Below are 23,837 nucleotides of genomic sequence, written 5' to 3'. Positions count from 1 at the left end.
TTCAGTTAAACTTCACACTTTATTGTTTTCTGCTTAGATAGTTAATTTAGAATGAACTATTTTCATTACAAGTTATATGCTGATATAACTATTGCATGTAGTTTTGGATCTAGTTTATATGGAAAATACTGCATTAGTTATTAGTTAATTTACCTATACTGGAAAATCAAAATTGTAATAAAGAATAACAACGATTTTGTTGTTGTAAAATGTGCCTCGCAAATAATTCTTGTTAGTGAAAAGGTATCAAGTTGATACATACTAGTTTTTAATGTGATTGTGGAAGCGGGGTGTCTGAGCACCTGGCTGTCCAAAGCCCAAACCAAATATTTCTGAACAATGACAAAGCTTTAATTTAAAATGTTATTTTAACAAGATGAACTTTACTCTATAAAAAATAAATCTCTGTTGCCGCATGTCGATATCACATTTTTTATTCTTGTTCTTGTTATATAAATATTTAGTGAGATAAAATCTTGTTTGTTATGTAGATAATTGTTGAACTTAGGTTTAGATTATTTCATGTTTTCAAAATAATGAGTAACTAGGTGGCGTTCGCAGAAGCATCCACAAAATTGAGCGGAGTCATCAATGGTTCATATTATATTGTTTTTGTCATACTGCAGTGAAAACAGTCGTCATTGATGCATGCGTTGCGGGTCTAAAGTAGCATTTTTACTCTTTAGGGAATAAAATTCGTTTTTAGCCTCTATGGAGTAAAACTCAGCTGTTGTCAACTCAGTTGTAAATTTCTATTGTAAACGATTGAATACGTATCGAACTATGTAACGATTCGTGCTTCATAATCATTTTAACCTACAGTCTACAGTCTCTTCCCATTGCATTTTAGCATTGCAGATAGGCCTACATTAATCCATTCCCACATTCAACACTGCCCACCTTTACTACTTCCTTCACCACCCCCTACGTAGTGGACCTGTTCCCGTCTCTTACCATAGCATTTTAGGATTGCAGATACATTAATGTAATTGCCAAAGACAGTTTCCACACTCTGCACTGCAAGCCTCACTAATTCCTTCACCATTTCCTACGTCATAGACATGTTTCCTTCCCTTCTCACAGCATTTAAGTATTAGATACATTTATCTAACTGCCCAAACGGTTCCCTCACTCTGCACTGCCAGCCTTTACTACTTCCTACGTCGTGGGGGATGTTTCCTTCCCTTCTCATAGCATTTTATGATTGAAGATACATTAATCTAACTGCCACAGACGGTTCTCAACATATGTTCATACCTACTTCCTAAGCCACTTCCTACATCGTGGACCTGTTTTCATCACTTTCCATAGCATTTTAGGAATTTAGATACGTTAATCTAATTGCCACAAACATTGCCCACACTCCGCACTGCTAGCCTTTACTACTTCTTTCACCATTTTCTATGTCGTGGGCATGCTTCCATACCTTATCATAGCATTTCATCATTGCAGATACATTAATCTAACTGCTACAAACGGTTTCCAGTTCCCAAACTCCACACTGCTCACCTTACTACTTCCTTCACCTCTTCTTACGTCGCAGACATGTTTCCCTCTCTTCCCATAGAATTTTAAGATTGTAGATACCAAGATACCATAATCTAATCGTCATAAACAGTTCCCACACTCCGAAAAACTCGCCTTTACCACTTCCTTCATCTCTTCCTACGTCACGGACCTGTTAACCTCCCTTCCCATAGCATTTTAGGATTGGGGATACCTTAATCTAATCGTCATAAACAGTTACCACACTCCAAAAAACTCGCCTTTACTGCTTTCTTCATCACTTCCTACGTCACGGACCTCTTTACTTCCCTTCCCTTAGCATTAATGGAATGCAAATACCTTAATCTAATAGTCATAAACAGTTTCCACAATACACACAGCTCGCCTTGACTACTTCCTTCACCACTTCCCACGTCGCGGACCTGTTTTCCTCCCGTCCCATAGCATTTAAGGATTGAAGATACCTTAATCTAATAGTCATAAACAGTTTCCACACTCCGGACAGCTCGCCTTGACTATTTCCTTCACCACTTCCCACGTCGCGGACCTGTTTTCCTCCCTTCCCATAGCATTTTAGGATTGCAAATACCTTAATCTAATGGTCATAAACAGATCCCATACCCCGAACAGCTCGCCTTGACTACTTCCTTCACCACTTCCTACGTCGCGGACCCGTTTTCCTCCCTTCCAATAGAATTTTAGGAATGCAGATACCTAAATCTAATCGTCATAAACAGTTTCTCCACACTCCGGACAGCTCACCTTGACTACTTCCTTCACCACTTCCTACGTCGCGGACCTGTTTTCGTCCCTTCCCATAGAATTTTAGGAATGCTGATACCTTAATCTAATCGTGATAAACAGTTCCCACACTCCAGGCAGCTCGTCTTGACTACTTCCTTCACCACTTCCTACGTCACGGACCCGTTTTCCTCCCTTCCCATAGAATTTTAGGAATGCAGATACCTACCTTAATCTAATCGTCTTAAACAGTTTCCACACTCCAGACTGCTCACCTTTACTACTTCCTTCGCCACTTCCTACGTCACTGACCTCAAGCTAGTGTCGTCATTTTATTATATTTATGATCCATACCACCGTTTATGTTCTAATATCTGTGGAATAATGCTATCAGCTATTTATTTATCTACTGTACTGCATTCAAAAGTCAACAGCTGATCATATGTCTTTGTTTATGTGTCAAATACTGATTCCATAAGGATTGCATTGAAACTTTGAGACCCAGTGGGGCGGATTCCTGAGAGACTTTTTTAACGCCATATAGATGTTGGCACTCACCGATATGGTCTTTATCACCATGCAAAATTTGAAAACGATTGATTCAGCCGTCTAGGAGGAGTTTGCGTATTACGAAATGCATAAAAGTCGATGTATAAGAGCTTCGCTCGCTCCGCTCAATAAAATTACATGTTTATGTTTGAAGATCAAGGTTGTTTTTAATTGTATGTTGGTTAACAGCAACCCACAAAATATGAAAAATGTGACATTTCATTACATGTAACTGACAGACATGTAATTTAACTTTTTCTGTATTTTTCTTTTATAGTGGCAACAAAAAAATTTGTGTTTAAATTTTATTTGTTGAGGAAGATAAATTAAGTAAAATGTTATTACTCAAACGTAGTCTTAAGCTGTCTATGTTGTGCAATGCCATGTATTTTATACTTCTCAATTTGTATGAGGTACTGACGTGCAGTTTTTAACATCCATGACAAATAATAGTGTAATTCTTGTGTGAATGGATTAAGGTTTTTTATACATGTTATATTCCCTCATTAATCTCTCAGGCAATGCAGTGCAGATACTCACATAATTAATTATCAAGTCCATAATTTGAATAGGGTATTACTAATCAACCCCTATAGATTGCTTTCAATTTTCCCACCATGAATTAGTGAGGTCTCATAAACCTCTCTTACGCTTTATTCAAGTTAAATAAAATAACATGAAACTGTGATAAATTAGATAAGATGTTTTTAAAGGATACATATAGTAGAAAAAGTATTTTGAAACAGTTAAATACATTTTGTAATGAACCTATTGATTCACTGCAGTAGCGATAACAATAAAAATATAGTTACATACAGTGGAACGTCGATATTCCGGCTGAAACGGGCAGCCAGTAGACCAGACCGCCTAAGTTCCTCGTTTAAGTTGAACAAAATTAACAATAAATAATTAATTGCAGCTTAATAGTGATGACCTTTTTTGAGTGGGTCGGGATTGTGTATGTACAAGTTCCTCCTTTTTCCCCACTTGCCAATTGTTCTATATTGTACTGTACTTAATTATTATATTACATACAAACCCTACTATTTCTTATAGGCCATGATTTTCATTAGGAATGATCAATCTGGACAGTACCGGGAGCGAATTATCGAGGTTCTACTGTATTTTATTATGGTTAGTTTTCCTAAAAATTGCTTCTTTTTTCAAAGAATAGCTGTTAAATGGCTGGTATTTAGAAATGTTAGCATTATTTCAATCCGTATTTACTTGTGCTATACATATTTTTTTTATAATAAATTAAATTAATGCCTTAAAGACATTGATCATTTTAATCATAAGTACTTTGTTGAGGAATTTTTACTGTTCTGGTAATATTGAAAGAAATCGTTACTTTCTTATTGTTATTGGACCATATTATCTACTACGGTATATGAGATCTGTTTTTCTAGCCATTTTTATAAGAGGTTACTGTTATTTAGTTATTATTTGCACACATAAGGTAAAATTATAAGTATCGTTTTATTTAGAACAATCAACACCATTGTTCTGTTATACATACCAGTTTGTTATATGTATTGTTGTTCGTTATATTGTTGTTATTCATATAAAATTCAGATGATTTAGAGGGATTTTAAGGTATGGTAATTTTGAGCATTACTAGTTTTTGTAATAAAATTGTTGAAAGTATAATTGTAGTTTTATTAAGATTCTCTTGGATAAGAATACTATGGTAGTCTTAAAGGGATTATTTCTATGCTAAGGCACTGTTCTAGCTAGTGGATAATATTTTTTCCAGACTACGCCATTGGCATTTTATTAATGTTTTGAGAGGGAATGGTCCAATCCAAACCATATCGACCTTTGTGTTAGGCCAATGACAATTGGCATCTGAGTATATAATTAACAATCTCACTTGGAATCAAACCAGCGACTGTAGATTTGAAGGCAAGCACTGTAACCACTCGGCTACCCAGACAAATTATCAGCTGTAATAGTATATACTAGTGCACCTGTTGCTCGAATTCGAGCAATTGCAAAGTATTATAGGTGTTATTTCAAAACGAATAACCCTTACAGTCATACGATCCTATGTAAAAGAGTCAACTCCAAGATAATGTAATGAATCACTCCACTCCAGTTACCGAAACTGAAAACGAACGCTCTTGTGTGTATCATGTGTTTACTATAAACAGCTGCAATTAATACAAATTATTCGTCTGTTTGAGCAAACAAAATTTTTTCCTCGTAAGAAATACATTGGGATTTTAATGGCTTGTGGGGCAAAGCCCGAGGACCTTTATTACAGGAATTGGTGAAAGGGAGCGTCTACAAAAAAAAATACTTTATTTTGACACGTTGTTTGTAAAAATCCGTTCATTATTAACGGAGGAGTAGTGTTTTGTAGAAATCGCCTTCACGATGTAATTTAACCTATTAGGCCCCACAGATCAATACACACCAGCCATAACATAAAAAAACATCACTTGAAACTAAGCCTAGCTAAAAAATCTCAGAGACAAACCAGAACTAGAACTACCATTAAGGCTTGGGTGTTGGTTTTACTAATAGTACTGATACTGCTAGGTCTAATCAGTGGACAGAAGAAGCTTTGTCTTCCTGACAAGGAGAGAAAACAGTGTATTTTGATGGTTCATATTATGCTCTCTCAGTCAAAGTGTGCAAATCCTGAGAAGTAAAATAAACGGTATCAGCAATCTGACACATACTTTCTCCCATAAGCTTGTCAACAACCTGGCCTAGTGAAAAATAACAAAAGTTGCATAAAAGCACCCACACTCAAACTCAAAAATTTTGACGAAAACAATACCTTCTCCTATAATGATGTACAAACAAAAGATTTTCTGAGACATTGGTTGCAAACCAGCAATCAAATCAAGACGATTCATATTTGGCAACTGATTTGTTACTAATTTGCGTTTTCAGCCAAAAACAATAATTCTGACAAATAAATAATAAACGGAAAACACAATATAACACGCATAGAGTTCATGAATTATAACCCCCTGTTTTGTTCAATGTTAGAGAGAAAACCTAGTGTATAAGGTTAAAAGGCAAAAGGTAAAAATGCTTTAAGGTAAGGTTTTGCATATTGTTCTATTTATTAGATAAAACAATCACTGTCTGGGTTAGTAACGAAATCCAATTAATACTGGTGTATAATCATAATTTATTTTCATCATAAAATGATGTTTATTTCACAGCAAATTAAGTATTTCCTATGACTAAAAGAAACTATTTGTACATGGTTTCTTGGAGAAAAGAAGAGTTTGAAAAATATGTTCACAGATATCAATAATACTCGATAGAAAGAAATTATAGTTAAAATAACAAAAAACATAGTGAGTATAGCATATCTGAATATTTCTCTCCTTGTTTCCGTGGTCAGACTACAAATAGTCAACAAAATTTAACAACATCTGCATGCTCAGCACGATTTGATGTGCAAAATAATTGGTTAAATTTCAACCCTGACTGGCCAACTTTAGAATAAAATAAATCTCTTTTAAAAATAACGCGACCAAATGCACTGATTTGAGGTATTTCACAATAATAAAAATATCATTAAACATGCTAATATATAAAAAATAAATAAATTGTTATAACTGTTACCCATATTTTTGATAAAAACAATGCAACTATTAACATTTTAAGGGACAAGTCATATAAAAAATCTAGTTTCAGCATCTTACTAACGTGTGCTCAAACTCGTTTCACAGCAGCTCAGTCATTACAAACACACTTCACACAGCGAAACCTGTCTTGTGGCAGTGGGAAATAAATGTGTTGCCTTCCGACTCCCTGTCTTGTTAGTACAGAAATTACGACTTTGTTCTATCCGAGAAGAGTTTATTACTCGTTTGATATAAACACATATCGTACATAGACATACAAGGTAAGGCGGGGTAAACACATAAATAATATTAAAAGCACTCAAAAATGCAGCCTGCATCAACATACCGTAATATTACTCGGCTAAATAAAGTGCAGGTCCATTATGCGAATATTGGCTTCGGGTTAAAACACACAAACCTAAACCATAAAATCTGTACAGTTTTCTATAATCTACATTAGAATTAGAAATGTGTAATCGGTTTTAAATGAACTATTAATATACAATTTGAATGCAGGCGATAATAGCATAGTTTAAAGAAAGTAGTCGGGAGTCCTGCGAGTGACATGGGGCTCTCCACGGCGAGGTGCTGGGTCGAACTGCAGGCTGAAACAAGAGGAAACCAACTGTAACTCAACAGACTACAACTGTTGCAACCTTTCAGCTGTATTGCTGTATTACATTTTTACAATAAAAAATAATATAAAAAAGTAGAATTATTAGGATCATTACTAAAACATTCCATGTAGCCTAAAACATGTATTCTCAATGAGCAGTGGTATTATAACTTAAAGGGTTTTCAATTCCAATTAAGGAGCCTTGGAAAGAGGAGAAAGAACAAATAATGCAATCAATAGCTGTCCACTTGGTAACCCAGAGTTTGTTGTATAGCTCAAAAAATTGTACACATTAAATGGTTGATATCACACCACTTTTCAGGATTCCCTTATAGAGAAAATCCGTTGGCTAAGGAGGGGAGTCTCTAAACAAAGAAATAAAATTACCCAACTTGAATTGACTTCACACAGATTATCAGTGAAGAAACAATTGTCTCCAGTTTTCCATGCTGGAAAAACTTAGTTTCAACATATTTTAGACATGTTTACATGAATTGAAGAAGAGCATTAATTTGGCACTCATTAAAAGAGAGAAGTTAATGTATGTGAACCTTCACAACATAAAAGGTAGGCTTATTAAAAATCAATTTTCAACAAGTTTTATAATAACTCTAAGAATATTACTAGTTATTACAGTTACTCTAATTTATTCACAAAGTTTTCCTCAATGTTATGTTTCATACTATGCGGCCGGGTTCCCTAGTAACATTAGATTTAACGAGTGCTTAGGTTTGCTGCTGCACAGAAGGTAAAAAGGGCTTTTTGATCAAACGTTAATAGTATAGGATGAAATAAATAAGTTTGCCAAATTTGATCAATATATATCAATAAACAAGTAAACCACAACGGTTTTCTCCATAAAAAGAGTGTGAGAAATAAAATGTAGTTTTTTCCAGTTAGGCTACCTTTAATTGTACAACACTTCAATAGACAAAATTATTTATATTTTTAAGCTCTACACAATGGTTTTAATGGAAATTAGGCACTTTCATATTCTAAGGGGAAAAACAATTTTTGAAAATTACAAACCCCATAATACCTCATGTTTTCATGACCCGATCATGCTAGTTCGCAAACTCACCCAAGTTTATATGAACCTACACTTTCAAGCCAAATTTGATCAATCTCACACCAAAATTAGTAGAACTATAGTATTCAAGCCCAAAACGAGATTCAAAGATACTTCAAACATTTCAACCTGAAATAAAGTTGTAGTGTAGAGCGAAAAAGGTCCCTTATTTTTTTAAAATATTTCTATATCAAGAAATATTTGATAGCTTACAATGAATATTTGAGAGCATCGTCAAGTTCCATGATAGCAGCTTGGTTACCACAGCGGTAACAGTAGTTGGGGGCGGAGAAGATGGTTACCACGTTTCTGTCATGACACCTAAAAACATGAAATTCAACAATTAACAATTTGTGCTAAATATTTGAGTAAAAGCTAGTAATAAATAAATAAAAACATAAATGTAACTTGTAACTCTAGTCTTATAAATTGTATAAAAAGAAAAGGGATAGCAACTAGCTTACCTTGAGGTAGGCCAAATAGATCATGTTTTATTTAGCCTACCTAGACTTCTTCAAGAGAAACTAGCTGCTATCCTCCTTTTTCTACAAATCAAAATCTTGGCCCGGAGCCTTTCCTTAAACAAAACTCGACTCTTATAAGTCATAGCCTAGTATCAAATAATTACATCACGCTACTTCACACAGCATTAATGTCAGCATATTGTCGACAGCATCACACTTTGTCTACGTAAAATGTTTAACTGAAGATGAATGCAGTGTGAGGAGTGACTAAGATCAGCTGTTTATTTAGCCACCAAACAGCTGTGTCCAGTGAATCCACCAAACCTCCCCTGAACTTACACTTAGTAACCTCAACATGCCTCAACTTAATAAGTGAAGTGTAAATAAATGTAAAGAAGCATTTAGCCTACTAGTAGTTTCATAAATTACACTGTACAGCCCACAACCTAATCTTAAGATAAGGCCCTATTATCTTATAAGCTTGTGTAAATACCAGTTGACATTTCTGTTAAACAAAACAAACTGGTAGGGGATTCTTCATTAATAATATGATAGAGGCTATCTACAGTATTAATTAAATGTAACAACTGAGCTATGTATTCATAAAAATAATGCAATGGTGATAGGACAGTTGATTTCCACATTTATGACTCATATTATGATCATAAAAATTCAATTGTAAAACACACTTTCACTTAAATGTAAAAAAAACTAACAATGTCATTCATAAATAAGCCTAAAAAATAGTTTTTCTATTGTTTACTCTTTTAGAAGAAAATTAAATACAGTAGAAAAAGTGTGTTAAGGGGATTTAGTCAAAATTAAAATTCATTATGTAGCCCCTGAACTGTTGATTAGACTATAATTTAAGGTACATACCTTCACGTCAACAGTTCATAAATGAATGGTCAAACCCACTACATGTTTCGCCTATACATAGGCATTGTCAAGTGGTCCTTCAAGAACGTTTCGTCCATTGTAGACTCGTCAAAAAACATTTAAATAAATACACAAAACACGATACATTGTACGAAACATTTAACACTTAGTAGGCCTACTATTTACCGGTCGCGGTACGGAGGCAGACTGGCTGGAATTACGAACGGAGAAGGGGTCGGGGTTACGTAATTCCAGCCAGTCTGCCTCCGTACCGTGACCGGTAAATAGTAGGCCTACTAAGTGTTAAATGTTTTGTACAATGTATCGTGTTTTGTGTATTTATTTAAATGTTTTTTGACGAGTCTACAATGGACGAAACGTTCTTGAAGGACCACTTGACAATGCCTATGTATAGGCGAAACATGTAGTGGGTTTGACCATTCATTTATGAACTGTGGACGTGAAGGTATGTACCTTAAATTATAGGGATTTAGTCGTTGTCATCGTCTTGCACGTTCGCGGTAATAGCGGTAATTTTCCGATCTCACTTAGGTATCGACTTTTGATGATCAATTCTTGATACCGATACTAACGGCCAAGTATCGGTGGTATTGAAAATTGGTATGTACAATTGACACATCCCTAGTTTAGACTTAGTTTTACTGGGGAATTCTCGGCGGCGGAACTCTTCAACTCAGTTACGTAAAGAGTGGAGTAACTTCTCAATTATGACTTTTCAAAATGACTTGTTTTTATTGAGGTTGTTTTGGTGAGATACAGTCGTATACAGAGGTATAGCGGTTGATTTAACATCATATGTTATGGCGTTTTCAAGGGATCTAAAACACTTGTAATTGAGGGCCATGTACTGTACACAAGGTTTTACTGTAGGTTACAACCATGGACTCACCAATTGTATCCTTCCATCACGAGTTGATGTGCTCTGGACACCAGTGTGAGGCCGTTGGAGTGGTTGAATGTTTCCGAGATGTCTTGTCCGAATGTGTAGCCAGCGCCTCGGGGAGAGATGCCCCACCCTCCTCTGTCATCAGGGTCCGACCACAGAAGATCACACATGGGCCCCTAGCACCAACATGTCATGTGTAAGTCAAGAGAACACAAAATACAATTAATAGTGAATAAGATCTAGGACAAATATCAAAATGGAGCTGCCCCTTGCAGAAATACGAAATAAAAGGCATTGTCAAGTTAATATTGAACAAATAAAATAAAAAATAAACAGGCTTTGATATGAATAAAAACAAACCGGAATCATGAAAATACTAACAAGATCATAGGTGCAAACAACTCATAGATGTAACCTATGAGTCGTGTCCGTCGACATGCGCGTTATGGCTGGCCGCACATTTTGCTATGTTAAACCAATGTATCCATGTATCTTGAATCTTAAATTTGCGTATATTGACTACATTAGGTTCAAATAATTTTATGTAAACGACAAGGGCTTGAAAATTAAACAACTGTTTCGAAACTAGTCGCCCGAGATTACAATAGGATTGACGACGCAAGGAATGTAAACCTAATTAATTTGTCATAAATCAATGCTGGGGGCAATACTAAATATAAAAGATTGCTATCTACCTAAATGAGAATGAACTCAATGTAGGCTATTGAAATTTATACATGGAAACATACAGCCTTAACTCATCCAAGTTTCTAAAAAAATAGCTGCAGCATCAAACCTTAACACGTTTAGTATAGTTGCGCGATGGCCAGCCGCGGCCGGTGGCTACAGGGTTGAATGTGCGTAAAACGTTTAAAATTAGTTTAATCCAAAGGAGAGGCATGTCGTAGCATGTACTGTGTTCCAGTTGTTGTGGACGTAGTTTTACATGAACCCAACAGATAGCAGCATAAAAAACCCCTAGTAGGCCCTCAGTATTGGCACATGGTGGGAAAAAGCAGGGACGAAAAGCCTGGATACCCCATCATAAAATACCTCAAAAAAGGTAGCAAGCACAATTTTGAAGTTAGGTTCAGCCTTCCACAACTATACACTACAGTAATTGTCGTGATTATATTCAATTTCATTAAATCCAAGACAAATCCCTACAATACACTAAATTTGGAACAGTCCCCACCATCGATGATATTGTCTAATTGAAAAACAAATTATACTGGATTGAAGTATAAAACTGGCACAAGCGGCAAGTGACAACATTCCCCGTGCGAGGCTGAGCTCACACTGGATCAATACTCCGAGTTAGGAATGCCACGTCTTTTAACATAGTCCGCCGCGCGCGCCAGTCCCTCACTATATTAAATAACGTAGGCGGCTCAGATTTGTGGTTATGAGTAACACTAGTTTGTTTTCTATGAGTCAAATTACCTTAACTTGAGAAGTTTATTCAGAATTTACTTTCTATTGGTAATGAGATTGAATGAAGGAATTAGCATCTATTTGTTCAGGACTTATATAACTTATAGTGAGTTAAGGGGCCTACATTTTGCTAAACTAATATGAAATAGCTACTAATTGAATAATAACACACAAACTTAAAGGAGCTTGATGAGTGCAGAAAATCTAAAATTACAATTCCTTAAATCAAACTAACTGACCAAAATGGTGACCTTTTGATAGATCATTGAACCATCCTGCATACCTCGTGAGGAACTTCTTGCAGGCGATCCAAAGCTCTTATATGATCTAAGGTGTCGATTGATGGGGACAGTCCACCGTGCAGACAAAAGATCTGTCCATCAACCAAAGCCGTCAAAGGTAGATAGTCAAACAAATCTGTGAAGAATTTCCACACATTTGCATTACCATACTTCCTCAGGCATTCATCGTAGAAACCGTAGACTTGGGTGATCTGCCTGGATTCATGGTTACCTCTGAGGATTGTGATTCTTTCCCTGTACCGAACCTGCAACAAGAAACGTATCTGAGTCACTGGGGTCTTATTTATTTGGCGCAGGTGTGAAATTGTAAATGTCACAAGACCAACTGTTTCTGTAGCCAGGATCATTTATTAAAAGCCATCTTGTTTAGATATTTTGGCGATCAAACGTGTACTACATAATATACTCTTAAGACACTAATCATAAGGTTAGCAATATTGTAGTATTGCAAATTCTGGAAACGATAATTAAAGTAGGTAGGCTACTTTGATGTTTGTTATAATTTTTTTTAAGATTGTTTGATAATTTATTTTTATAGGTAGTTTATTGATAGCCTATTAATGACGAGTGTTATTTTGAAAAGTAGAAACATTTCCGAATAGCACTTGCTTAGCACCAACCCTTTTACTTACTTAAATAATTTACTACATGGTGTCTACTAAACCTGGTTTGAAAAATTCAAGGAGTTTTCCAGGAGAATTCAAGACAAATTCCTGAATTTTAAGAGCTACTATCGGAACCCGTTCAACTAATCGCAACCCGCTAATAATAATTTATTATTACTATTATGATTATTTTAATTTAAAACAAAACTTTTCCAAAGAAAATATTTTATACAACATAATAAAACAGTATAACTAGTAGGTAAGGCGACACCAGCTATCATCTCCTGCGATCGTGGGAATACCGGTGAGCATATCTTGCAGTCTCGTCAACACAGGCAATCGATCGCGGCAAAATAGGTTTGCATATTTTATGATTTCAGCGACACCGATAATCGTCTCCCGCGATCGCGGCAATACCCGTGAGCATATCCTGCGGTTTCGGCAACACCGATAATCGTCTCCCACGATCGCGGCAATACCCGTGAGCATATCCTGCGGTTTCGGCGACACCGATAATCGTCTCCCACGATCGCGGCAATACCCGTGAGCATATCCTGCGGTTTCGGCAACGCCGATAATCGTCTCCCGCGATCGCGGCAATACCCGTGAGCATATCCTGCGGTTTCGGCGACACCGATAATCGTCTCCCGCGATCGTGCCAATACCCGTGACCATATCTTGCGGTTTCGGCAACACCGATAATCGTCTCCCACGATCGTGCCAATACCCGTGACCATATCTCGCGGTTTCGGCGACACCGATAATCGTCTCCCACGATCGCGGCAATACCCGTGAGAATATCTTGCGGTTTCGGCGACACCGATTATCGTCTCCCGCAATCGTGCCAATACCCGTGACCATATCTCGCGGTTTTCGGCGACACCGATAATCGTCTCCCACGATCGCGGCAATACCCGTGAGAATATCTTGCGGTTTCGGCGACACCGATTATCGTCTCCCGCGATCGTGCCAATACCCGTGACCATATCTCGCGGTTTCGGCAACACCGAAAAGCGTCTCCCACGATCGCGGCAATACCCGTGAGAATATCTTGCGGTATCGGCGACACCGATAATCGTCTCCCGCGATCATGCCAATACCCGTGACCATATCTCGCGGTTTCGGCAACACCGAAAATCGTCTCCCACGATCGCGGCAATACCCGTGAGAATATCTTGCGGTATCGGCGACACCGATAATCGTCTCCCGCGATCATGCCAATACCCGTGACCATATCTCGCGGTTTCGGCAACACCGATAATCGTCTCCCACGATCGCGGCAATACCTGTGAGCATATCCTGCGGTTTCGGCGACACCGATAATCGTCTCCCGCGATCGTGCCAATACCCGTGAGGATATCTTGCCGTTTCGGCGACACCGATAATTGTCTCCCGCGATTTCGGCAACAAAAGCGGCAGTGTTTGGTTAGCCGACGATTCCGATGACCGGGCTGTGGATTCCCGGAGGTTTGGGTGGATTCCTGGAGTTTTCCAGGACATTTCAAGGTAAGATACAATTCCCGGAGTTTTCCCGGTTTTCCCGGAGAGTAGACACCATGTACTAATTATTAAGGCACATCACTTGGGCCAACCAAAGGAAACAACGATGTTACGCGCATGCGCACTAGTCACCTTGGTTCATTGTTGAACAGCTGACTCAACAACGGCAAAATTGTGTTGTGTTTACATTAGTTAGTGTGCACTCAAAATGTTTTAAACAATTTCTGATCCCGCGGACTGTGAAGTGCGTTCTGTAATACGGTTTTTGAACACAAGGAACGTGAACCCTGCTGAAATTCATCGCCTACTTAGAGAAGTTTATGGAGAAAAAAATTATCAGTGATGGAATGGCGAACCAATGTTCATAACGAGGATTGCAGCGGGCACCCATGTGTTGAGTCAGGAATTGGTTGAAAAAGTGAATGAATAAATTCGTGAAAACAGATGTTTCACCATAATGATTCTTTCAGATGAATTCCCACAAATATCAAAATCTCTAATATTAATGAAATCATTTCATTAATCGTTTGTAGTTATATTGTGGTTAATCGCTTGAATTATCGCAAGATATGTTCCCGCTGGGTTCCGAAAATGCTTACTGGAATGTTTCTCTTCAATGGCGGAAACTTTCTGTGAAGAGGGTATAGGAGAAAAGTTGGTTCTTCGCTACGACAAATGTCTAAACATTGGTGGCAACTATGTAGAAAAATAGTTTAATATATCCGATCCTCTTCCTCTTAGCCTAGAAATACATTTTGTTAAAAAAAAAATCATCCATACCTATGTTTTTTTCCAAAATGGTAGGCCTACTTACTTTCTGGACAAGCCTCGTAAGTATATTGTACTGGTTTGGATGTAATGAGTTAAAAAAGAATCTGGATTTGACTTCAGCCCCATAAATCATTAAAACTACTTTTATTTTATTATGTCAAAGATTTATATTGTAACTTAAGGTCATACGACCATTATAAAATTCAACACAAAAATTATGAAGTCTATAATGTTCGGCAAATGTATTTTTCATTCACACACAATATGACAAAAAACTATAACTAAGAATAAAGATAGGAATCAGCTAGCTGTCTTATTTCTTCTCCCTTTTGTTGATGTCCCTAATTGCGACAAAATATTAAGTTTTCTGTGTTGTACATTATATGCTTTATGTGTGTTATCAAGGCTAATCTGGGCTCTGTCTACCAGGTAAGTTAGCTGATCCCTATCCTTGTACATAATAATCATAATCAGCCAATTGGCCTTTCCTTAACTTCTACAGTACCGGTAACTAAGAATAAACTAATTCTTACCTTGAGTGCAACTAGTAGGGTGACAGTTTCAACAGAATAGTATCCTCTGTCCACATAATCTCCCATGAATAGATAATTTGTGTCTGGGGATTTCCCTCCTATCCGAAACAATTCCATTAGATCATGAAACTGACCATGGACGTCTCCACACACCGTCACGGGGCATTTCACCTCTTGGACATTTGATTCTTTTGCTAATATTTCTTTGGCCTGAAAAAAGACAAATTAATTGTTTTAAGAAAGCATTTAGGCAACCAAGCTAATGAAAATACATACAACTGTACAAGTTTTGTTAGGTCATAGGCTTAAGGAACTTTAACGTATAAGTTAGGCCTTTTAGGCTGTACAATAAAAATGATCTAAAGCTGTAGTCTCAGAGTTTATAAAATGGGCAGAACTTTGATGTACAACTCCAGTGGTAAAATCTAGTGTTACATCAATTTCCCCAAATAAATCTTAACAATATGCCCAATTGGACTATTGTTGAATGGATTTAATTCTACAACAAGGTTTTTGTTGTTATAAAGGTAAAACAGAAGATGGGAAACCTAAGCATGGCCTAGCCTACAAAGTAATGAATGATACAACTTTTACAGCTCGGTACCTAAACAAGGGATTTTCCCTGAGCCCACTTTTATACATAAACCTACATCTATGCATGCAATGTTGAAATGCATATAAAACTTGGCCATTTAATAATCTTTCAAATGATATTCAATACTATTATTGATATAACCAGTGAGAAATTAGGTACTAATAAGTTAAACTGCAATAAAACATGGTTTACAGATTTTGTTTTGACACAGCTTTTACTGTTAATAATACTGTATTCATCATGTTGGCATACTCTTGCTTGGTAAAAGGCTCCATAGTTTAATAAATGTTGAAAAACTCTTAACTGACTTGGAAATACAAAGTTAAAACAGCAAATTACTCAACAACGTAAGTTATGTTCAAACAGCTGAGTTATCTAGCTATATGACCAATCAATAAAAGCTGACTTAATCAAGCACAAGGAAAAACTAAATATACAGCATTTAAGAATCAAACTACAGCTTTGAAAATGCGAAAAAGCTTGAGTTTATACACTTTATTAATTCAGTTAATTTTAATAAACTAGTGTACCTGTTGCTCGAAATCGAGCGATTGTCAAGTACCGGTATTATACAGAAGTTATTTTAAAACTACAGTAATAACAGTCATAATTTTCGATGAGTTTAAAAGACCCGACAAAATGCTTATGTAACTAATTGAAATACTCACACTATTTAATAGCACTTTGAAATAATAAACGCTTCTTGTAAAAATATTTTAGCATTTTTTGGACCCGGCCTTATTTTTTAGTGTTTTCTACCAAATGTTGGGAGTATTTCATTTGGTCCAAAATCGTTTGGTCCACAAGTTTTAAAACAGTTCGTTTGGTCCAAAATCGTTTGGTCCACAAGTTTTAAAACAGTTCGTTTGGTCCAAAATCGTTTTATGATCCAGTTGGGGAGTATTTCATTTGGTCCAAAATCGTTTGGTCCACAAGTTGTAAAACAGTTCGTTTGGTCCAAAATCGTTTGGTCCACAAGTTTTAAAACAGTTCGTTTGGTCCAAAATCGTTTGGTCCACAAGTTTTAAAACAGTTCGTTTGGTCCAAAATCGTTTGGTCCAAAAGTACAGGCAAAACCAGAATTACAATTGTGTATTGTGGAGTAAACTTATGAAATAGACTGTACGTTTCACTGTGGACCATTCGATCGGGTCGTTTTATTCAACACTCTATTACGAGTTCGTTTGGTCCAAAAGTATGAACTATTGCGTCCCTCACATAGAAGGCGTTCAAATAATCGCCGTCACGTCGTCAACCCAACCGCCTGCCTTCCGAGGCCTATTATTTGTTGTTTTGTGATATGTTTCTAAATAATATATATGTTTGCATTTCTAAACACGTACATATACATATATTTATTTATATATAATGTGTTTGTGTAATGTTTACTTTTTATCCCCAGTCAATCTTAAAACAACGCGTTTTAATTCCCTAGATTTGTGGATAAATATTGACTTTGCTTTGAGTTTGCATTTAATGTTAAACAGATGGTTTATTTTTTAATCTTACTAATATTATAAATCTAAAAGTTTGTGAGTTTGTGTGTGTGTGTGTGTGTTGCTCAATCACGCATAAACTACTGGACGGATTGGGCTTAAATTTGGCATGATAATAGCTCACATTCCCGATTAATATTAAAGCATATTATTATCCCAAAAATCCTTTCGGGCTCCGCCCCAGTGGCTCTACTGGCTCAGATGCTACTGCAAACCATCTGTCAAGATATAGGTACTACTGTAATTTAAGGTTTCTGTGTTTGGATGTTATTAGACACGATAAGAACTCAATGAGCTTCTTCTGCAGATGAACAATCTGTTGGTTACGAGAAATATAAGCCGAATTAATAAATGCCACAATTCAAGCGCATTAAATTGACTTTGGTCTGAGAAACTGTTTATAGTATGGAGTTTGGGCCTTTTTGATGTCACCATCTGGGTAAGTAACTTTGAGAGATCAATAATTTTTGTTGCTGAGTAGCGCCAGTAAACATGCGCATCACTTCTTTAGTTGAATAACATTCACTGACTCCATTGTGTATTCTTTCACTAAGCTGAATGAATGCATCAAAGTAAACTCTCTAAAAGTATGTAATAAACTGGAATTTAGGATTAATAACTTTCTATAACTTATCATGCATTTATTCATAAAATTATTAAAAATTTTATCCAGTTACTGAAAACCACTATTATTAAAAAAAAATATGGGCAACGTGCCTGAATGTTTGTCTCAGACAATTACGCATATCACAAAGAGTAGACCTATAATTGATGTACCTTAATGATATGTCTATGATAAATAAAAGTAGCCTATTTAACATTCATTTTCATAGACTGTAAAAGCCTTCTGCACTTTTATTATTCTGTATCGTATTACATAGCCTAATGGGAAATTGTCCAATGATTAAATACACATGTATAACAATAATCTCGTGATGATCTGTCAGTATTGAATAATAAGACAAAATATCGGCAAAAGTAGTCAAAAAGGCAGACACCAACCAGTACAATAGATATAACATAATGCAATAAGAAATGATTGAAAGAGTTACTGTAATATTAAGATTATATAACTGTTCGTAATGGAACGTTATATTGCTAAACATGATATTATACAGAAGAACATCAATTTTAAAATAAGAAAATAAGATCCTTATATATAATTCTGTAAGACAAAATTTTTACCAGGAAATTGTGGACGTCCAGAAAATATGAGTAGGCTAATTAATGTAATTTTCATGTTCTATTTTAACCTTTTGATTAAGAATTATAGACAACCATGATCAATAGTAAACACTCCATTGTAAATAGGTACCGGTACAACAATACAAATTAAGGTGTATGATAAACATTTAAAACACGTTGGTCCACTGAACACTCTGTATATTAGAAGGTCGCCAAATGTGATAAAAACTGTTAATTTATAAGATTTCCAACCGTATGATACACTATTGAGCTTTAAGTTTGTTTATGTACGCTTTAGTGGTTTGAATACAACAAAACATGGCGTCTTTAACGTTAAAAACATAGAAACTCAACATGTTTAAAGCAAAAATTGTATTAATATTATTATTGTATACGACGACGGATATTTGAACGCCTTCAATGTGAGGGACGCAATAGTTTATACTTTGGACCAAACGATTTTGGACCAAACGAACTGTTTTACAACTGTTGGACCAAACGATTTTGGACCAAATGAACGGCAATATAAACGTACAGTATATTTCATAAGTTTACTCTACAATGCAACATTTTACTTCTAGTTTGGCCTGTACTTTTGGACCAAACGATTTTGGACCAAACGAACGTGTTTTTAACTGTTGGACCAAACGATTTTGGACCAAACGAACGAGTTTTTAACTGTTGGACCAAACGATTTTGGACCAAACGAACGGCAATATAAACTGTGGACCAAACGACTTTGGACCAAATGAAATTGGATAAAACGATTTTGGACCAAACGAACGAGTTTTTAACTGTTGGACCAAACGATTTTGGACCAAACGAACGGCAATATAAACTGTGGACCAAACGACTTTGGACCATTTGAAGATGATCCCAAATGTTTCCCGACTTAAAGCTGTTACCAGTAAACATTTCTTGCATGTATTTATTTGATCTGACTTGAGGTAGGTTTACTTTACCACTGTGACAACATGATGAGTATATTCTTCATGGTTATTTTTTACTTTCAAAATAAGTTGCTTAGCATAACTGGCAAAAATGATTCATCTCCCCAAGTGATTGTGTACCTGGATTCCTTACTGTGAGACCAGGCCTCTCCTCTACTCTTCTCATACGCACAAGATTTCCTATTAATTGTCTCCTCCTCCTGTTTTCAATATTTCTCCTAAACTCAAGAAATTGTCTGTTCTTCCAACAAAACTGATTCACTGTTTAGATTTGTCTATAACCTCCTAAATATTACAAACATCAATATTTACTCCGAAAAAACTGGTGAGTTTCATTTTATATACAGCTGTTTTTGTTTTTAAATTGGTTTTCAATGTAATTCTTATGGAGGAAAATGCGACCTTTGAGAGCGTCTCGTGCCCTTAAGGGCAAGAGTTTTAAAATTCTAAAACCTTTATGCAAAACTACGAATTGAGACGAATTATTTGACACCAAAAACGTTAAAATCGGCCAAGAAATAAAGGAGGAGTTTTGTTCACAAAAAACAGCCCTCACGTATTAATATAAGAGATATTTAAAAGTTAAAATAATGTACAAATTTTATCAGATTCTTCAATATAATACAACATGGGAGTAGGCTATACAATAATTATATTATTAACAGTAAAAACTGTGCAAAAACGAAATCTGTAAACCATGTTTTATCGTAGTTTATTAAGTAGTAATTTCTCACTGGTTTATATCAATAATAGTATTATAATAGCATTTTATTTGAAAGATTACCTACTAAATGGCCAAGTTTTTTACGCATTTCAACATTGCATAGATGCAGGTTTATGTATCAAAGTGGGCCCATGAAAATTATCGTAACTAATTAATTTAATGCAATTTTTACTTTATTTAGGATATAACATGGACTATGTAATGGTAACTGTTGAATTAACTTAAACCTTTTATTTATTGCAAATTTAATATTCTATCCAAAGATTTCAACTATAACTCTAAAGTAATTGGTTAAGTTTTTATTACATAAATTGTGGAGCAAAGTCTAATAGGCCTAGCCTAAAATAATAAAAACACAAAATTCCCTATTACAGCCACACGGTTGAAAACCGGACATGGGTTTAGGGGACCTTTTTTGTTCCTATTAGTGAGTAGATCCTACTGGCGAAGTTAACACGCTCAGTAGAAACTCACCCTGTATAACCATGACATCATTATGTCTGTTAAGTATTTATTAGTTTTCTTTATTTCATTCATATTTAAATTATTCCAAATAAGTCAATCAAAATTCATTAACCAATGTTTAGGTTTAGCCTACAATTTATTATTATTAGTTTAAATTACAATTCATTTCGATATTACTAATTATCATATGTTATTATATTATAGCCTATCACATTGAATCTAAAAAGAATATTTCATTATTAAAATTGGCAACACTGTAAATGCAAGCAGTTTAACTACTCAAATTTAAATGTACAACAATTAAATATTTAAAAAACATGTGAATGTGACTGTGATGAAGATAAACAAAGGAAGATAGAATGAGAATGACCTGAATGAAGATGCATGAAAAAAAGTATTGGAATCAAAAACTAAATTCAAGAAAATTATTATTATTAAAGTCAGTTTTATTCAACTTCAAGAAGAAAAGTTATTTATTTAAGAAGATTTATTTTACCAAGAACAGTAAGTGATTCATAAATGTAAATTAAACAAAATACAGTCCACCTGTTCAAAAACTATACCTAACTATTTTTCTTATATCTATTTTAGTCACTAAATTAATTCATTTTTTCAAATAACAATTTATCAAAATTTCATGACACTGTCCTTGATTATATTGAAATATGCAAAAAAACATACCAAAGGTCAACTCACCCCATGACTCACAGTCCAGGGAATGCCTAACCAATACCAGCTGACCTAGTGAGATCATCCCCTTCACAACCGTGATTTAACTCAACCCACTTGTTATTTTTAATGTGCTAAGCTTAAATAAAAATTGCTTTTCAATACGTTTTCGAGCGCCGGCGGGATTGCCGTCCGGTATTAGGCCGCGGCAAAAATCCGGTATTAGGAAATTTGAATCCGGTATTAGGCAGTTTCAAAAAAAGTTATTAGGTATTGGTTGAATAAAACACAATTTCTGGTAATATATATATAATTATTATTGACTCCAAACGCTGAAAATTAAATCAGGAAATATCAGCAATCGTTTTAATAACAACAAATAAGGCTTACTAAATTACATACCTATGAATAACTTATATAAGTTATTACAGATGAATTCATAACCTAACCTTAACCTTCCGGTATTTGGTACCTTACCAGGCAATTCAAAGTTGTAAAACACAACTGGTTTCGGTGCCTGTGTGGCACCATCATCAGGCTATAAAAGGACGGTTTTCTTTCTTCATACGAAGGGTAAGTTATCATATTGATTACCAGAAAATGACTTATGATAAATAATAGGCCCTAACTGATCAGTTAAGAAAACAGTCCAGCCCAGTCTGGACTCAAACTCCGCCGGGTTAACCCTCCAAGTGTCCATAGTTTAGGCCTTAATGTCCACCTATTTTTGACGCATTTGCAAGGTTTTATTAAAACGGATCTGAGAAGCTTAAAACAATGTTAATTCTAATGTTCTATATACCATTTTGTTTGGAAAATCATGGGCTTCAATATTATATATAAAACATAAGGAACATTTAAAAAAAAAAATTTTTTTAGGTAAAAAAATATAATTTCGAAAATTTTCAAAAAAAAAAATAAGTTCGCGCTCAATGAAATTGTATAAATTATAGGCCTATAAATATTTGAAAATAGCCACTTTGTTCTAAATTTTATGAGGATTACAAATATATAATAATATAAGGAAGTAGATTTGCAAATAAATAAGTTATGGGCAAAAAACTGATTTCAGTACATAGCGTTTAGCTAAGAATGCATAGCCTAACCATAGCTAGGAATCTGGCTGATAATTTACATCAATATCACTACCTACTTCTTCAGGATCATCAACCAGCACTTCAAAACCACTTAAATCTTCTTATAATGCACCACGTATATCACTACTTTTGATTTTTAACACTAAAACAATGATAAACGTAATAAAACACATCAGTCATCGGTCCGAGGGTAACCTAGCTGTTTACAAATACACGCACGTCAGCAGCGTCAGCTGTCTGCTACAATATTTTCGGAACTAAAATGAATAGCGCTTAGAGACAGACCTCTGCAGAAAGCTTAGAATATTACGGAAAGAACGATACCTAACTCGATCCAGTTCAATCCGATTCAGTCAGTCATAGAGCCTTCGCCGTAAACGATGTCTGCGTGTCGAAAAATCGACAAGTAACACTACACAAAGTGTGCTGCTTGTCGAATTTTCGTCAAGTAACACTGGGAGGGTTAACTTAGCATAAATGTCTCGTAACTTATTCGTATTTGTGCCAAAGGTCAATGTAAACCTAGTTTCATAATTGTCTGAGGAAGAGACCTCAGGCTAGCTAACTTAGCCTAAAATAAGTTAGCCCTCCAATTTTAAGTTTGACAGACCGATTGTGTCGGTTTTCCAAACTTGACAACTTAGTCCCGCCCCCAGAAAGTCAGCAGATTTTTATTAATAAATATGTTGTATAAAACCAGCTGGGTCTAGGCCTAGGTCTAAAATACTTACAGTAGAAGTAGGCCTAGTCAATTTAGTCAGAGCCTTAGTAAAGACATTAGTCTAGTACACAGGAAAACCTAGGCCTAAGTTAGTTATGCTAAAAGGTTCACTTTAAATTCATTGGCGTCAACAAATAAATCCCTACATAGTTGAATGATTGAATTCGCAACCGGTATTTATAAATAAATGACAGTTGGGTCTTACCTTGTCGCAAAGCGTTTTCACTTGACTCTCGGTAAGCTGCTTGCACTCGTTCAGTTGCTCTATCCACTGATCTAACTCTTTTAAAGATGCCTTCTCTTCCATATTAAATGCTAAATTAGATTAGGCTAGTGTAACGGTACAATAATAGATCTTTAAGAACACAGTAAACCTTTTCATAAAGTTAAAACTAGACAAAACACTAGACGATTTTCCGATTCATCTGGAACATTAGTGACAAAATGGCGGAGAAAAATGTTCGTC

General features: G+C 35.5%; 1 protein-coding gene across 1 annotated transcript; it reads right to left on the bottom strand.

The window, feature by feature from the left end:
• Positions 1 to 5,924: 5,924 nt before the first annotated feature.
• Positions 5,925 to 23,837, bottom strand: LOC128990968 (serine/threonine-protein phosphatase 2A catalytic subunit alpha isoform). The gene is made up of 6 exons (XM_054413653.1): positions 23,577 to 23,837; positions 15,470 to 15,679; positions 12,042 to 12,305; positions 10,328 to 10,500; positions 8,288 to 8,395; positions 5,925 to 6,994 (listed from the first exon to the last, which is right to left on the bottom strand). Exons 1-6 carry the CDS (start codon positions 23,676 to 23,678, stop codon positions 6,922 to 6,924), a joined length of 930 nt encoding a protein of 309 aa, XP_054269628.1. The 5' UTR covers positions 23,679 to 23,837; the 3' UTR covers positions 5,925 to 6,921.

The sequence above is a fragment of the Macrosteles quadrilineatus genome, unplaced genomic scaffold (assembly GCF_028750875.1).
Source record: "Macrosteles quadrilineatus isolate MER2022 unplaced genomic scaffold, UCM_ALF_1.0 Scaffold_3__2_contigs__length_128488019, whole genome shotgun sequence".
In the NCBI taxonomy this organism is placed as follows: Eukaryota; Metazoa; Arthropoda; class Insecta; order Hemiptera; family Cicadellidae; genus Macrosteles; species Macrosteles quadrilineatus.
Note: the sequence above shows the minus strand (reverse complement) of the source record. Positions and strands in the feature narration are given on the sequence as shown.

Bases quoted from the DNA above. Each gene is read 5' to 3' on its own strand.
- LOC128990968 (XM_054413653.1), bottom strand. From the start codon at position 23,678: ATGGAAGAGAAGGCATCTTTAAAAGAGTTAGATCAGTGGATAGAGCAA. The intron at 15,680-23,576 runs GTAAGACCCAAC...GTCTTTTTTCAG, and splicing joins TGAAAACGCTTTGCGACAAG to GCCAAAGAAATATTAGCAAA. The intron at 12,306-15,469 runs GTAAGAATTAGT...TTCTTGTTGCAG, and splicing joins CCCTACTAGTTGCACTCAAG to GTTCGGTACAGGGAAAGAAT.